The sequence below is a fragment of the Podarcis gaigeae genome (genome assembly GCF_964106915.1).
Source record: "Podarcis gaigeae genome assembly, chromosome: Z".
NCBI classification, from domain to species: Eukaryota; Metazoa; Chordata; class Lepidosauria; order Squamata; family Lacertidae; genus Podarcis; species Podarcis gaigeae.
This window is the reverse complement of record NC_139691.1, coordinates 9,428,739-9,446,903: the sequence shown is the minus strand read 5'-3', so window position 1 is coordinate 9,446,903 and position 18,165 is coordinate 9,428,739. Positions and strand designations below refer to the sequence as shown.

Here is an 18,165-nt window from a genome sequence, read left to right as displayed (position 1 = left end):
TAATAAAAATTATTTTTAAAAAAAGAAAAGAAAGGGGCCTTTCGTGACTCACCTAGCCTCACAAAGTCTCTTTCGAAGTGTGATCTTGTGGCCAGCTTTGCATAGGACTTTGCAGCAGATCAGCAGGTCCTAAAGCCCCTCTTATCAGTTGAGCCAGGTTTATGCCTGCCCCACACCTCGTACTATATATGACATCTGTTACAATAGGGCAGGTGTATGTGCTTAGGCTGAAATGGCCTCAAGGGCTGAACAAGGCAGGCTTCTGGCAGAGGAGAGATTTGAATTGGGGTTTTAATCTCATATTCCTATTGACTTGGGGTTTCTTACAGGAGTCACTGGGTAGTCAAGCAGTGGAACTGGATATGTAAATAAATGTGCAATGATGGTGTCCTTGCCATTATCCCCTACTTAGTTGGGTGGAGAATTCAAAAGACAGAACTCTCAGAAAACAAATGTCCAATAGGTGTGGATTAATTTGTTCAATTTCAGTTTCTTGTTTTTCCATTCTTAAACTCAGTTTGCCATATTTCCACACCAGTTTACTTTTTAAAAAACAAAATCCTCCAGAAAAGTCATTGCCATTTCAGTATGCATTTCCCCCCAAAACTACCTTTTCGCAAGTAATTTCCCCTAATATAACACGTTTTTGGTATGTCATTTTCCTCAAATATATGAGACCTGGATTTTCTTTCCCCATCCGTAACCTCCAGCCGATATCATTTGTAACTAGGCAAGAGTGTGGTGATTTCTGTCAGCACACAGAACCATGGCCCTTGGCTTTTCTGTCATGTCACCAGAATCCATCTCTGTGGCCCTTGTCTGCCGTGGCACAGTCTTGGTTAGCTGATGATGTGACCTGCTTTTCTGTCTTCACAATCAGCTCCCTAAATTAACAAGGACAATAGCCTGAGAGACGGATCTGAGTTCGTAGGAAATAATGAAAAGAGTGGAATGCGGGACCCGTTGCATTTGACATTCTGGTTTCTGTAGAGCATTATAATTGGGGACAGGAATGCTAATCAGGCAGGAAGCAAATGAAAAAGGCAAACCCTTACTCAGCGAGGTAAGAGGAAATGAGAGACTTTCTATGCTCTGGAAGCTCAAGGGATGGGCAGCCTTTGCACCTGGGAGGAGGGCTTCCTGTCAAATTCATACAGAAATCGAGGCCAACAAGGGAGAGGTGCTTCCTCTCCAATCCCAGACTTACCTTCTCTGGCCTCTGAATACCAGTTGCTGGGAATTTTGAGTGGGGAGACTTGCTGTTGCACTCGGGTCCTGCTTGCAGGCTTCCCTTAATGAACATCTAGCTGGCCACAGTGAGAACAGGATTCTGGACTAAGTGGGCCACCAACTGTACTTCTGATGCTGATGGAATGGAAAGAAGATACGATAGTCCAAATAAATCCATATTAGCCCCTTTTCAGCTACTCACAACACCTCTTACATGTGTGCATAACCTTACAAAGCACTGTGTCATCATCATCATTGCTTATCTGTGTGCTCCCTTTCCAGACTAAACCAGGCTCAAGTCTTCTGACAACATCAAAATGCTTTACATAATTCATTTGCTGTTGCAAGACCTCAGCTAATGAAAAACACATTCTGTTAACAAATGTGCAATAAAATGAAACAGTCCAGTGATTGTTCAAAATAAGGCCTGACAATTAACCCCCCCCCCAACAATTTAATCCAGATTAAGATTATGGACTGATTCTTACTATGCGCTGATCTACATATTTAGGGAAACAAGATGGTTGACTCCTTGGACTTTACTGCTTCCAGCTGCAGGTGGAAGAAATTGCATGCTGGTGGTGGGAACAGGGTGAGGTCATTCCTTTCTCTACAGGCAACATGGAAACACACAGTTCTATAGACACAACACAACAGTAGCAGCAGCAGCAACAATAGAAGAATAAAAAGCAGGATAATGTTTTTATTGAGCCAATCTCTTCAAAGTCTTTACAGGTTAAAAATATATTCACCAGCTCCCAGAAGATGACATCAGAACTAGCTGGGAGAGCCTTCACCACCACCTCCTCCTCCTCCTTCTTATTCTTCCTTGAATAATTTTTATTGGTTTTTCACAATTAATTTCCACAATTAACTACAAAAAACAAATCCCCCCCATCCCTATTCACAAAAACATTTCAAAACCTTATCTTTGAGGTTCTTCATGACTTCCCTTCATTCCCTCTTCTGGTTTCTTATATTAACAAAATCTTCTGCATTTCCTTACACATACTTCATTGCTGATTGCAAGTGTGAAGTCTGAGCCTGTCAATATATCAATTTATTTACATTATTTTGCATATATACAATAAGTGCTTCCCATTCTTTTTCCTAACTTTGTCATATTTAAATTTCACTGGAAGGCAACTATCAGTTAAGTCAGATTCAAAATCCTGCTCACTTTCCTCACAGTCTCCTCTTACTCTCAGAGGCTGTAATTTCTGCTTCATTTCTGCCACCAAGGCATTCCCAAATATTTCCTGCCTACCCCCCATGCCATTCATATCTGACCCGAGTGTCTCCGGGTATTTCTTCATATCAATCACAGTTTCCATTTTTCTAAAAATTTCCTCCAGCCCTTGCATCAAGACCTCCACCACTTCTGTTTTCTTTGCCACTGGTTCTATTTTAATAATTAGTTCTGTCACCATTTCAGTATTTTGGTCCATTTGGGCTATAAGTTTATCTGCTGTCTTATCCAAATTTTCCTTTATCTCCTTAATCAACTCATTTCTCAGTTCATAGAAGAATTCCACCCATTCACAATAAGGCTTATCCCCCGTGACCTGTACAGAAGTCCTTCTATCCAAACTTGGGGTTGGTTGCTTTTTAATTGCCATGTTCAATAAGTTATTATTAAAACAATCAAAAGTTATTATCAAAGTTATTATTAAAGTTATTATCAAAGTTATTATTAAAACAATCAAAAATGGTCCGAACAGAGTGAAAATATCCAATACTCCTTCTACTCGATTCACTCTGCCCTTGCCAAGTTTCTCTTTCCCTTGTTCTCAAGACAACCAATTTTCCAGCCGTACCTTGTCAGTTTTGTCAAGGCCACCAAGTGACACTTTCCCAAGGAACACGGTCTTTTGTACTTTCCCACTCCCTCCAGCCCAATTGCCTGTTACATGTATACAATTTGAAATAAAATCCAGATTTCAAATTAACATTCAAATTAAACAGATATCTACTTTAAAAAGAAAACAAAAGCAATTTGTCCACACAAAATCACAACTTAATAATCCAGAGGAGCGTAAAAGATTTTCACTGATCTAGTTCTCTAAAAATGTCTTGAAGTAAGATAAAGAGTTACAGACAGTTGAAGATCATTATAATGCCTCTTTTCTGGTAGAGTCCAAACGCCCTTCCTTCCCACAACCAGAGAGAGATTTACCAGGCTTCCAGCTCTAGAAAGGTGGCGTAGGGGTTCTCAGATGTTGTCCAATATCTGGCGCTGTTGATATTCAGCCTCTATAGCCAGTTCCAAACTTTATAAGTTCCAAACTTTTAAAGTTCCAATTTATCTTTACACACACACACACACACACACACACACACACACACACACACAAAAACACACTCACTCTAGGAGCAAGCTCAGTCTTCTTTAAACCACTCCAACCAAAATGTGCCTTGCAAAGCCCATATATGCTTCCATACCCTCACTCCACAGAGTACTTCATTAGTCTTGTTTCAAGCTTTCTCTGCTGGGCTCGGATTCACCTATGGCTTTAGTCATGCAAGGTCCTCTCCCCAATTCTCCATTATAAATCCAATAAAAGGTAGTAAAGAATGGGTTTCAGTTGCTTTTAATCCATCTTTCCCATCGGCAGACATATATCTAATAGAGTCACATAAAATTAATACCATTCTCACTTGCAAGTTGTTTCCATGCAGCGATAATTACTCAGAAGATGGGGATGGACTTCCTTTTTACTCCTCCGTCTAGCACCGAATTCAGCCTAATTAGATCCAATAATTAATCTTCTTTACATTTCCATCAGCCAAAATGTAGTTCTTGGAAGATCTCTGCTGCAGGTAGGAGTTTGAGGCTCCACTCCTGTGGAGTTGTGATATTGCCATGTCTGCAGGCTCAATCTCAGGCTTTTTAGGGGGCGCACCTCACCTTGGCGCTTCCCCCTGTGTCTCTGCGGGGCTTGAGTCTGTCAGTCGATCAGACTGGCACTCATTTTCGCCATTCGCAGAAACCTGAAGTCCGCTGGGAGAGCCTTCTTAATGAAGGCACCACCAGAGGGGTGGGAAATGACCTTAGTCATTTATTCTAGATCATTTTCATCCCAAGGACAGCATTCGCTCATGGGCAGACTTTTGGGCTAGGGGTGGGCAGGGTCAGAGGCAGTGGATGGAGTAATGGAAATGGCCAAAGGCCACATTGTAGCAATGCAAAAGTCAGAAATAGATGGACACACAGACCTATGTGCACACACCTCCCCATCCAGGCAAACTAGAGGCATTGGTCACATCCATACCATGCATTTAAAACATATTTATACCACTTTGGCAGTTACAGCTTCCAGCAAAGAATCTTGGAAATGGTAGCTTGCCCCTCACAGAGCAACAGTTCCCAGCACCCTTAGCATGCTGCAGCTGCCAGGGTTCTCTGCAGGAAGCCATGTGCTTTAAACATCTGGTGTGGATGTGGCTATAGTTACAACTGAGCACTTAAGGAGAGAGTGGAGTAAGACCAGTGAAAGGTGTGGACTGGGGACAGGCCCAAAGACCTGACAGAGGCAGCCAGAGGGCTGAGGTTCCCCAGAACTACTCTAAACAAACCAAGCTATCTGGAGAAAGGTTTATATTATCTTTCCCACCCTCCCCTCACACTTTCTTATTTTTTACTCTAATTAACTTTACAGATTCTGACTGGAGAAGACTGGAATGCTGTGATGTACCAGGGGATAGAATCTCAAGGGGGCGTCCACTCAGGAATGTTCTCATCCATCTACTTCATTGTCTTGACACTGTTCGGTAACTGTATCCTTGCCCTGCCAAAATCTGATTTGCTAATGGCATTTTGTGCTGCTCCATTGCTAAAAAATGCATATTCAACCTTAGCAGCCACGTGCTAATGGACAGCTGGTGGAAACCCATTAGCAGAAATATTGATTTATTATGAAATGTAGTAGTATTTGTGAAGTATGTTTCTTTGGGGGGGGGGAGAGAGCATCCAGCTGGTGAAATCCTAAACTTTGGTAGTCCCATTTATGCAGTGCAGGTTTCCTGTGAGCCAGTGTGGTGTAGTGGTTAAGAGCAGTAGACTCGTAATCTGGGGAACCGGGTTCGCGTCTCCGTTCCTCTACATGCAGCTTCTGGGTGACCTTGGGCTAGTCACACTTCTCTGAAGTCTCTCAGCCCCACTCACCTCACAGTGTGTTTGTTGTGGGGGAGGAAGGGAAAGGAGAATGTTAGCTGCTGTGAGACTCCTTTGGGTAGTGATAAAGTGGGATATCAAATCCAAACTCCTCCTGTTGTTGTTATTCTTCCTCCCACCTGAAAAAAGGAATACACATACATTATTTTTTTCAACCTGCATACACACATAACACTAAGTCATGTGTTGTTGGTTTTTAAATGCTGGTTTGTTCATCTCACAGATGAGCAAATAAGCCTAGATATATTTTTCCAGATTGGTACTTCTATGGCATGGATAGGCAACCAATCGCATTCTCAATCTGGCCCGCAGATGGTCTGGGAATTCATTCCCCCCCAAAATAGTCCAGCCTCCCACAAGGTCTGGGGGACAGTAGAGCAGCACCCTGCTGAAAAAGTTTGCTGACCCCTGTTCTATGGTTTGGGGGGCATCTTGGGTGAGGCAGTAGCCAAAAGACCATAGCTGGGCAAGGCTATTTGGTTCAGACATAATGCCAAACCATAGCAATAGTTTGTAAAGCAACAATAAGCCACATTTCACGTTATGGTTTGTTGACAAAAACCAAACTTTGGTTATTCTGCTGGGCTGGGATTGGATACTCCAACAAATCACACTTGGACTAAACAAACCATGACTTAGCAGAGAGGGGAGAAAACTTTTTTTAGCCACACTCTCTTCTGGGAAACCTTTGGCATATGTCAGTAGTGGGCATCCATCAGATAAGCAAGAGGTATTATCAGAGCTCAAGGGCACATTCTCACCTGGGTGGGGGATAATCTCAGGGAGGGTGCAAAGCAGGACCAATGATGGATGTGATGTCTGGCTTGTGGAGATTCCCAAGGGCTAGACAGAGAGGTATGGAGGGTCTCATTTGTTCCCTGGGCCTGGGCCTGAGTTTCCTCACCTGGCTTAGTGTTACGTGTAAGCCAGACCATACAGAAGCCACCCCTTCCTTTAAAATGGCAAGAACATTCTGTTGCAATCTTTCACTGTCCGGAGTGACTGTGTGTGACTCCAAGTGCTGTGCTAAGTGCGTACTGAATGTTGTGCTTTGTACAACATAGAGGCACCTACAAAGGCATTTCCTTTGGCAACCCTGCCCTTATATACCTGGTTAAAGCAAGATAGGTGAATTCCATAGTTGAGTGGCAGCAGCAGTCAGTAGAGCCCCCCCCAACATTCATCCAGGCTTGTCATTTATTTTCTTGAGCAGATGATTCTAACAGTCAGAAATGGAAAATCTATATAGATGATGGTGCTCAGATCACAAGTGGCTCTGCACAAAGATCTACTCTTCGCATTTAACTTTTAAATCAGCTTCTCCCCAACCTTCATATTCCAGATGCTGACAGACTCCAACCCCCAACCCTTCCCAGCCAACAGAGGGTGGGAATTGTAGGACAACAGCATCCAGGGACAAAGCCTCTCTATATACAGGCTCCCCATGATGGACCATTTGTTGCCCTAAATGTGCTTGTTACCCCCCTTTTCTTTTCTTTTAAAAAAGAAAAATCAAACTCTGACCAACTCTCTCTTTGCAGCCTTTTTGTAGAAGTCGCCTTTGTGCTGAATTGCTTTTTGCCCTAAATTCCAGCTACCTGCCTCAATTTGAATACAGCTGCTAATGCTCAAGACACACTGCTGTCTTTCTCATCGCTTCCCAGCCTTATTAGCTGCCAAATGAAAAGTTAATAGAAGCATCTAAAAAGATATGTAAAAGTTAGCTGGCTGAGAGAGGTGGGGGGGGGGGACTTCAGCCTATCTGTTCAAAACAGACTTGACTTGAAATAATTAGGCCGCATCAAGCAAGGTGAAACATCCGTGCAGTACAGTCAGAGCAGGTAGCTGGAGGTGAAAATATGCAAGAGCACAATGGTGGCAATTTTCTGACTTGATAAATTTCATGCGCAGCTCAAATACTGACTACAAAGCATTTAGAGGACTATTCACAGTGCAGAATTTAGGAATAGTCGAGGGATTTGATCATGGTCTGTTTTAGGGAAAAGGAACCTCAGGCCCAGATGCTAAATCTGCCCTATATGCCTCTCTATCTGACTTCTAGATTCCCCAGCCCTGAATTATGTGATGTTTTGAATTATTTGAATTATTGTAGCCAATACAAACCCAGCACTAGCTTTATGCCACTTGTTGTTCCATAGTCTACTGATAACATTAGATGGTATCCAGTGCCAAACTAGGCCCACTGAAATTAATAAACATACGTAACTTAGGTTCATTAATGTCAGTGTGTCCACTCTGAGTTAAACGTTTCTTGAATACAACCAATTATACTTAAAAGCAAAGGAAGAGCATGCAATGGATCATCTTCATATTTACAATTGATAGTCTTCCTATCCAGGGGACCTTTACTTATAACAATCTATCAAGGGCCATTTAAATATACTTTTGTCATTTATTATGATTATAATTAACCAGGTTTTGCACTGATCAATTATCCAAGCTCTGAAACAACAGATTGAAGTCTCCCACCATGTAATTGGACATGCTTTAAATAATGTTTTCCAATATTCTTTATGTTATATAACGCAACTGTTCCGATTTATTCAGGTTGATCATATAACCAGATCTGGCTTCAAAATCATTTAATAATTGTCACTTTTTAAAATGTTTTTCAGTGATCACACATTATCAGAATTATGTCACGCACATAGGTCACCTCATGATGACCTGTTTATTGATCATTCATCCGGATTTGCTTGCAGGGAATTTAGACAACTCAGACTGTTAATTGAGTATTCATCCTGCTTTGATTGTGGAGAAGTTAGACAATGTCAGACTGTTTATTGATCATTCATCCTGATTTGTGGGGAAATCAGGGTTTTCTTTAAAAAGATCCTTAGCAGCTTAACCAGACACGCTCCTGAACGTCTTCTTGGCCATTGCTGTGGACAACCTTGCCAATGCACAGGAGTTGACCAAGGTAAGTGTAAGAATGCACCAAGGCTCTCAGCAGCTGTTGGAACCACTGGTCCTTTGGTGGAAGAAGCTGGTAGTTTCTTCTTTTTTTCTTTTAAATTGCTGCCTATTACCCCAAATATGATTGAGCTTTGGGCTCCACAAAGCTTCTTTTAGCTTCTTGTACAGATGGGGAAGTTGTGGTCTTCCAAGCATTGCTGAATTCCCGTCATCCCTGACCATTGGCCATGCTGGTCACAAGTCCCACATCCTTGTGTACACCCTCTACTGGTTTAAATATAAGAACAGCCCGCTAAATCAGACCAAAGGCCCATCTAGCCCAGCATTTCCCCCCCTCACAGTGGCCAATCAGATGCCTATGGGAATCCTGAAAGGAGGATCTGAGGGCAACAGTTCTTGAGATTCCTACAAATGTGTTTTCAGAGGCATACTACCTCCAGCCGCGGAGGGAAAACATACACATTATTGCTAGTAGTCATTGATAGAGCTTTATCTGCTATGAATTCATCTAATCTTCTAAAGCCACCTAAAGCATCTCATGGGAGAAAATTCCATCATTAGTCTACATCCTGTGTGAAGAAGTATGTCCTTTCACTTTCATTAACATAAGAAGAGGCTGCTGGATCAAGTCCGATGGCCCATCTAGCCTAGCATCCTTCTCTTACGGCAGCCAACATAGGTGCCAACTCCCTGGGACCCTGGGTGCCCGAGCACCCACAAAATTCCCCAAGAAGGGGCCGGGCACTCACAAATTTGGGTGCCAGGGCCATGCATGCCACATGTCACCCATGGCACCAGGCTCCCATGGTTGTGAGGCCAAGCTGGCAATACTGGCAGCTAACCAGATGCATGTGGAAAACTCACAAGCATGATTTAAGCACAAGAGCACTTTCCCCACCTCTGTGGAATCCAACAACTGGAATTCAGAAGCATTTCTGCCTCCAACAGCGGAGGCAGAACATTGCCATCACAGCTAGTACCATTCCTATGACAGTTTATTCCATTTTACTTAAGTGATTCTCTCCATGTTATATTTGAGCTTGATGGACTCTTCCAGAAATCTAGAGGAATCTAGTGCATGTTTAGGGCTCATTTCCAGTAAACCCAGAAAATTGCAGGAGCAAAGTGACAAAATTTGGAGTGGCATACTGGTGTATCATTCTTTCCTGCTGTTTTTAATGGGTAAGTCTGTGAGAACAGAAGCACACATGTGTGGAAGGGCTGGAGGAATAGTGGTGCTGTACAGTGGAATTATTTGTTGTGTCACACCATGCCCATTCATATGTGGGGCTGGGCGATGTCAGGTTTTCAACATTGCAATGTATCACCAGCTGAGCGATATGTGAGGCATTGAGGCATGCTCAGCTGGGGTGGGGGGTGGGAACAGTTTAAAGAAGCTGAGGGAGGAACAAGCTGTATTGGCCTGGTGCTACATCTTGCTTTTCCTTCTGCTGTTCCCTGGCTTGTTTGAACTGCTCACAGTGTAACAGGATATGCTTCATATGCTTCATATAGTTGACACCCTGAGAGCTTAAGAAGAGCCTATTCTGATAGGGTATACCAGACAGCCTGCCATTTAGTACTTCTGATGGAAATACATTTAGTCTAGCTTTGGTGAATAATCAGCAATAGTTAGGTACAGACAGATTCATGAACTATGATGGTAACTGAAAATCATGATAATAGTGGATTCCAGATGCAAACCGACCACAGGTTACATAGGACCTAGAGTGAAGATCGCTGTGTGAAATGTCCCATAACATCTGCCTCGGGGATTTAAGGGCAATATTCTAGCCCAGATGGTGTAAAAAGGATGGTGAAAGACCAGTCAAGGAGGCTTTTTGGGCCATAGTTTTCAACCATGAGCTGATAGACTCCCCATCGGATAGATGTAAAAGTAATCCCTTCCCCAGGGGAATACTGAGATCTTTAGCCAGTATTTCAAGGCAACCCACCACACTTTGGTGGAGAGTGGGCATTCACCTGTTTCCAACAACAAAATTGATTTAGGGACACTCTGGGACCTGAAGTAGGGACCGAAGGAACTTAGCTTGGAACCCATCTAACTTAGAAAATAGACCATTGTACCAGACTTTTGAAGCATAAAGGAACTGGGAAACAGATTTCGCATTAAAGACCCTTATGGCTGATGGAAGATAGTGACCTCCCTTTGTGAAAATGAAATGGAGTATAGCAAGTTTGCTCATCTCTGCCTCCTGACAGATAGTCTGCCAGTGGCAATTCCAAGACTTTGTGTGGCGAGACAACAGCCCTAGGTACTGGAAGCCTTTAGTCTGCTCTAGAAGATGGCCACCTAATACGCATTTACAAGGGGAATATTTTTTCTCAAAGACCAAAATTTTGGATTTCTCATAGCTGATGGGTAACCCATTTACAGAACAGTAATCTGAGAACTTAGTTGGTATTTCAAACCAGGTCTGGAACGAGAGACAATGGCCGCATTGTCCGCATATAGCAAAAGAGGGGTCTTTCCAGTGATGACCATCTGGATCCATTAGACTTTCCTCTAAACCATTTAGGGAAAGGCTAAACAATGTGGGGGCCCAAGTAAAGCCCCATCTCACTCCCTTAGCCATCTCAATACAGTCTGAAAGCTGGTCCTGCAATCCACATCTAACCTGCAATTTGCCATCACTGTACAGAACTTTAATAAGAAGAGTCATTTATCCTGCAGTAATGGCTGTTATTTGGTCCATGGTTTCGATCTGGGAATAGATTCGGAAGGAGATTTAAAGTCCATAAAGGCCACAATTAGTTCTCCCTGCAGAGGGCTGGTGTATTTCTCTGCTAAGTGGGGCAGCACGACACAGTGATCTGATGTTGAAAGGTTCTCAAGAAAGCTGGCCTGGGCTTCAGATATTATATTATTATAATTTTAAAAAGAGTCAGTTTAATAGAGAGGAATCAAGTGCAGAGCTTTCCCATTATAGAAAAAAGCATGTCCTGCTAGTAAGCCAGGTGTCCCCCATTCTATATTTGTGCATCTGGTTCTTCCTGCCTAAGTGCAGAAACTTACATTTGTCCCTATTGAAATTAATCTTGTTAGCTTGCACCCAGCTCTCTGATCTGTTAAGGTCATTTTGAATTCCAATTCTGTCTTCTGCGGCATTAGCTACTTCTTCCAGTTTGGTGTCATCTGCAGATTTGATGAGCATTCCCTCAATTCCTTCATCCAAGTCATTGATAAAGACGTTGAACGACAGAACCCTGTGCCACCTCACTTGTCACTTTTTTCCAGGATTATGAGGAACCATTAATGAGTACTCTTTGGGTTCAGTCAGTCAACCAGCTACAAATCTACCTAATGATTACCGTATTTTTCGCCCTATAGGACGCACTTTTTCCCCTCCAAAAATGAAGGCAAAATGTGTGTGCGTCCTATGGGGCGAATGCAGGCTCTCGCGGAAGCCTGGAGAGCGAGAGTCATCGGTGCGCACCGACCCCTCTTGCTCTCCAGGCTTCAGGAAGCTATCCGCAAGCCTTGCAAGCCCAGCGGGAGGTCCCGCGGGCTCGCAAGGCTTGCGAGCAGCAGCCTTCAGCCCACAAGCTCGGGGGACAGCGGGGAGGCGCAGTGCCGCCACCCCGCTATTCCCTGACCTGGTCTGGAGGCTGGCGGGGGGGAGCAAGCTTGCTTCTCCCCCCCCCCCCGCCAGCCCCACAAGCTCGGGGGATAGCGGGGAGGCGGAGTGCCACCACCCTGCTATTCCCGGGCCTGGTCTGGAGGCTGGCGGGGGGGGGAGCAAGCTTCCTTCTCCCCCCCTGCCAGCCCCACAAGCTCGGGGGACAGCGGGGAGGCACAGCGCCGCCACCCCGCTATTCCCCGACCTGGTCTGGAGGCGGGCGGTGGGGAGAAGCAAGCTTGCTTCTCCCCATTACCAGCCCCACAAGCTCGGGGGACAGCGGGGCAAGCCACTGCCCCACGGAGGCTAGAGAGGCTGTCCCTGAAGGCAGAAGAGGGAGACAGAGCGCTCCATCTCCCTCTTCTAGCTTGGGGATGGCTGCGCAAACCTGGGGGGGGGGGGAATAAGAATTTTTTCCTTGATTTCCCCCCCCAAAAAAACTAGGTGCGTCCTATGGGCCGGTGCATCCTATAGGGCGAAAAATGCGGTACCTCATTCAACTCACATTTTACCAGTTTCCTCACAAAAAGTCACTTCTTGGTTTGCATGGAGAAGCCATTTTCAGTGGAGACCAGTTACAGAAGCATGTAGCTATAGTAAAGCAGCACTGAATGCTGAATTTTTGCGCCCCTTAACAATTTTGTACCCAGGGTAACCGTCTCTGTGCCACCCCCACATGCTACGTCACTGATGCCCAGCATAATGTTTGATGTTTTATCATGTTTTAAATATTCTGTTGTGGCTGGGAAAACCCAGCCAGATGGGAGGGGTAAATAAATAAACATTATCGCCATCATCATCATCTCCAGGTAGGGCTGGGAGAGATCCCACTGTCCCAAACCTTGGAAAGCTGTTACCAGTTAGTATAGTAGACAAAACCAAACTAGATTGACCTGACTGTATATGTCAGCTTGTTCCTTGAATTTGCTCTTTGTTCATAACCATGAGCACTGAGTTCTTACTTTATATTTTAGATGAAAGGACCATAGGTCAGCGGCTGAGCATCCACAATCAACCCCAAGCATCTTCAAGTAGGGCTGGTTATGTTCCCTGACTGAAATTCTGGCCCCTGCCAGTCAGTGTAGACAACACTGAGCAAGATTAACCCACTGGCCTGACTCAGAATGACAGCTACCTATACTGCTATGCAGAGAGGCCAATAGCCACCCACAGGCAGAATCTTGAACTATGAGCCTCTGCTGTGTCCTTCTGCCCCTCGTAGCAAACCTTCTTGTATAGAACGATTTTATACTGTCTGAAATTAAGCTCCCTTTCCTGCTTTTTATAAAAACTGATGAGATTTTTTTTCCTCTTGGGGATTTGTTATTGTCTATTCAAGGAGCCCCAAAAGATTTGTAGGAACACTTTGGCTTGGGGCAAAGAGAGGCTCCTTAAGGCATTGTAAAAAGGAGTTCAGACCACTTCTTTTTCAAATTTCCCCTTTGAATTGTTCTGAATCCAACAGCTTGTCCAGAAAGCTGCCTTTTGTTAGTGTTATGGTGGAGGGCAATTAAATATTGATGGCATCAAAAGCACTGATAAATTGCACAGCTTCCTTTGAAATGCTCTCAGTTTAAATCAGACCATGGATCTGGAAATCACTAGGGCTTTTCAAAAGAGGGAAGAGGTGGAGAGGGAAGAGGCGCATCAAAGAGCTTCAATTATGTGGTGTACTTAGGAGAATGCAAGGGGTTTTATAGCTGAGTAAATATGATTACATGTAACACATGCAAATTAAGAACGTTAGAAGAGCCTGCTGGATCGGGCCAATGGCCCATCTAGTCCAGCACCCATTTCTTGCAGTGGTCAACCAGATTTCGCTTGTGCGAAACCTGCAGGTAGAACCTGAGCACGACATCATTCTTCCCTCTCCCAGGTTCCAGCACCTGGTATTCAAAAGCATTGCTGCTTCTGACAGTGGAGGCAGAGCATAGCCATCATCCCTAATAGCCACCAATAGCCCTCTTCTCCATGAATTTGCCCAATCTTCTTTTAAAGCCAAAAGGGCAATGTAACCTGGCCTCTGCAAAACTCTTTGTTAACTGCCCCCTCCATCATCTTCCATTCATGTCTTCCATTCATGCATTGACAAGCCTCTGGTCTCCCAGTAGGAATGAACAGATCTGTCAATTTCATTTTCGGTCAGTTTCTTAATTTTTGCAGCCTTAAGGATGGTTTGCCCCATATCCTCATTAGTTTGCATTAAAAGAGAGAGAGAGAGAGGAGTCCTCATAAAAATTCATCAGCATTTTAATGCATGTTTCCCTTAATATGCACAACATTGCACGCAACTTCCCCGAATGGAATACTATGCATGTTGTTATTTGTATTGATATATACTTTTTCATGCACGCTTTCATGTATCTTTTATAAAATTTCTGAGTATGTGGAGAACTGCATCATAACAATCAGAGAAGTGTGCCTCTTGAAAGATGGCTACCTTTCAGTTTGCTTATTAGGTAAAAGTGCATTAAATTCAAATCCCCCATCCCTACCCTCCAGGTGTTGCCAAACTATAGCTCCCAACATCCTTGGCCATGCTGGCTGGGACTGATGGGAGTTGGAGTCCAGTAATGAGAGCAGTAATGAGTCCATCCAGCTCAGTACTGTTGACACTGACTGGCAGCAGCTATCCAGGGTTTCAGACAAGGGATATTCTCAGCCCTACCTGGAGTTGCCAGGGATTGAACACAGGACCTTGCTGAATGCAGTGGATGCTTTACCAGCGAACTATAGCCCTTCCCCAAGACATCAAGGGTACTTTATGACAGTCCATTTTGAATATCTGTACCAGACCATTGCCAAGCAAGTCACTGATATACCGTATTTTTTCGTGTATAAGACGACCCTACGTATAAGACGACCCCTATTTTTTTTGAGCCCCAAATTAAGAAATCAACATTTTAAACATCAAACAGAACAACTTTGATAGTTTATTAAATATTCAAAGCTCTGGCACTGGCACAGCAACCCCAGCCGGCACCTGGGGTGGCAGGATATGTGTGTACACCCAAAGTTGTTGAGTTTTTTTGAGAGATAGCTCAGGAGGTACAGTGGCTCCGGCACTTCTGGCACCTTCTTCAAGGCAGCTATGGGCAGGTAAGTAGTGTTTTGTTTTGTTTTTTGCCCCTGAGCATTCACCATCCATGTATAAGACAACCCCCAATTTTTGACCCAAAAAAAAGTTAGCAAAAAACATCTTATACACGGAAGAATATGGTATGTACTGAAAGTTGTGAAATAATTGACTGTGTGCAATAATTTAATGGTCTATCTTTCACTTTGTCTGGCTTGAATTACTTCCTTACCAACCACAGCAAGGGATCAGCTCGTTATGTGCCCACTAGCCCATTGTGAAAGGGAATAGCCGTGTTTGATCGTCTAAAGGCAAAGCAGCCCTTCCACTGCTCTGATCTGAGTGTTTTCCTCTCTGAAAAGGGAAGAGCTGAACTTAGTGTTGATGCGATTGACAATGCCAAATCTATCAGCAGATCACTGAAGAAAGCTGCCTCATACTGAGTCATAGGATCATAGAGTTGGAAGGCACCCCAAGGGTCATCTAGTCCAACCCCCTGCAATGCAGGAATCTCAGCTAAAGCACCTATGACAGGTGACCAATCCAAACACAGCTTAAAAACCTCCAAGGAAGGAGAGTTTCCAACCTCCAGAGGGAAATTGTTCTTCTGTCGAACAGCTCTTACTGTCAGGAAGTTCTTCCTGATGCTTAGCCAGAATTTTCTTTCTTGTAACAACAACAACAACAATTTATTTATACCCCACCCACCTGGCTGGGTTTCCCCAGCCACTCTGGGTGGCTTCCAACAAAGTATTAAAATACAGTAGTCTGTTAAACATTAAAAGCTTCCCTAAAGAGGACTGCCTTCAGATGTTTTTTAAAAGTCTGGTAGTTGTTCTTCTCTTTAACATCTGAAGGGAGGGTGTTCCACAGGGTGGGCGCCACTACCGAGAAGGCCCTCCACCTGGTTCCCCATAACATCACTTCTCACAGTGAGGGAACCGCCAGAAGGCCCTCGGCGCTAGACCTCAGTGTCTGGGCAGAATGATGGGGGTGGAGACTTGAATCCACAGGTCTAGTTCAGTAGTATCTGCACTGACTGGCAGTGGCTCTCTAGGATTTCAAGTAGGAGTCTTTCCCTGCCCTCCCAGAAGATGCCAAGGATTGAACCTAGTACTTTTTACATGCAAAGCAGATGCACTACCACTGTGTTACAACCCATCCCCAAAAGGACACAGGAAGCTGCCTTGTACCGAGTCAGACCACTGGTTCATCTAGCACAAGATAACCAACACAGACTGGCAGCAACTCAACTGTGTTCCAGGCAAAAGGGCTCCCCAAACCTACCTGGAGATGGTAGGAATTGAACCGGGGACCTTTTGCATTCAAAGCAGCACAGAGCCATGGCCCTTCCCCAAAAGGACACAGAAAGCTCCCTTATACTGAGTCAGACAATTGGTCCAATTAGTTCAGTATTCTCTTTATTGACTGAGAGCAGACTCTTAGGTGGGAGTCCCTCCCTCCCTCCCTCCCTGCCCCCTGCCCTACCAGGAGATGCTGGAGATTGAATCTGCAGGCTTTTGCATGCATAGGAGATGATCTACCACTGAATGGCAGTCCTTCCTCAGAAGTATTTTATCACCATTATTTTTAGTTAGATTCCTCTTTTCCATTAACTTTGGTTTCATTGCATCTGTAGTCGTCTCAAAAGACAGGAGGTGAATTTATGGCTGCATATATTTACATTGATTTCTGCAACAAACAGGGTTGTGAGATATGTCACTTAATTCCATGTATAGATTGGGGAGGGAGATGGGATAGTCCTAGACACACCCACTTAGAAACATGTCCTGTCAAGAATAATGCATTCCTGCCTGTGCCATTGTCTTCCAAAACAGGACGAAGAGGAGATGGAAGAGGCCACCAATCAGAAACTTGCCCTGCAGAAGGCCAAGGAAGTAGCTGATGTTAGTCCCCTGTCAGCCGCTAACATTTCCATTGCAGCGTAAGGGATTCTTTTTCTTATTATTTTGGAAATGTCATGCCCATTTTATTTCTTCTTTGTGTCCCCTGGTTGCCATTCACGTCTTATTTGTTCTGGTCCAGAAAGAGTCCATGCCCACCCCCTTCCACAAACAGGCCCCCCTGTAGCATCTTGTGGACGAACCATATAAGCCCTAGAACAATGAAGGACAAGTTTTCTTTTTTTCAGCCTGAGAGTTGCATTTCCTTCTTGGCACATGCTAGTCGTAGGTGTGGGCGGAAGCAAAAGCAGACAGAGCAACAAATGTGAATGTTACCTTCAGATAGGAGGCTAGTTTCTACACACAGAGGCACCATCTGGGGAGGTGAACTCGCCCAAATGTTAAGGAGGGGCTGGTCCCCTCAAAATTCTGCTCCAGCCTTTTGCTTTTCTTGTAACTTGAAACCATTGGTTTGAGTCCTACCCTCCGGAGCAAGAAAAAACAAGCTTGCTCCATCTTCCATATGACAGCCCCTGAGATATTGGAAGATGGCTACCCTATCTCCTCTCAGTCTCCTCTTTTCCAGGCTAACTATACCCAGCTCCTTCCACCGTTCCTCATAAGGCTTGGTTTCCAGACCCTTGACCATCGTGGTAACCCTCTACACACATTCTAGTTTGTAAATATCAACTGATGTCAGGGATTAAAATCCTTGCAGAAGCACTGTTTGAAGCAGCTCACATGGTTCCTTTAAGTGGACAAGTGGGTGGGTGGGTGGTGGCAACAGGGAAAGGTGGGGGGGAGAGGATTTTCCCACACCCACCCTACTGCTGCTGCTGCTTCTATTGCCATCCAGTTGCTTGCTTAAAGGGGAAGTGTGAGTTGCTTCAAATAGTGCTGTTGCAAAGTTCTTTAAAGCAGCCCCAGCACTCCTGCTTCAGCCGCTGGAGAAAGGTGAGCTGCTTCAAAGTGCACTTTTGCAAAAGGCTTTAACACTTTGCCAGTCTCCTTTTAAACCTCTAAGAGCAGGGGATTAAAGGGGGATTGAGAAGAGAGTTGCAAATCTATGGGAGGGATTTTGACCAACCTGTCAACGATATGTTGTTGTACTCCTGATAAGGATCTGCCCCATCAAGTAAAAAAAGTTTTCCCACCTCTGCATTATCAGATGCTGAGGAAACATTCCACACCCAGGCAAAAACA

The 18,165-nt window shown here is 44.3% G+C and overlaps 1 protein-coding gene across 13 annotated transcripts in view; it reads left to right on the top strand.

The window, feature by feature from the left end:
* The window catches only part of CACNA1B (calcium voltage-gated channel subunit alpha1 B), a 337,646-nt gene that overhangs the window by 208,927 nt on the left and 110,554 nt on the right, over positions 1-18,165 (top strand). For all 13 annotated transcript variants that reach the window (XM_083721547.1, XM_083721558.1, XM_083721557.1 and 10 more), the window contains 3 exons: positions 4,890-5,007; positions 8,278-8,345; positions 16,897-17,003. In XM_083721547.1, coding sequence (XP_083577673.1) covers positions 4,890-5,007; positions 8,278-8,345; positions 16,897-17,003 — 293 coding nt within the window. The remainder of the gene's footprint in view (positions 1-4,889; positions 5,008-8,277; positions 8,346-16,896; positions 17,004-18,165) is intronic.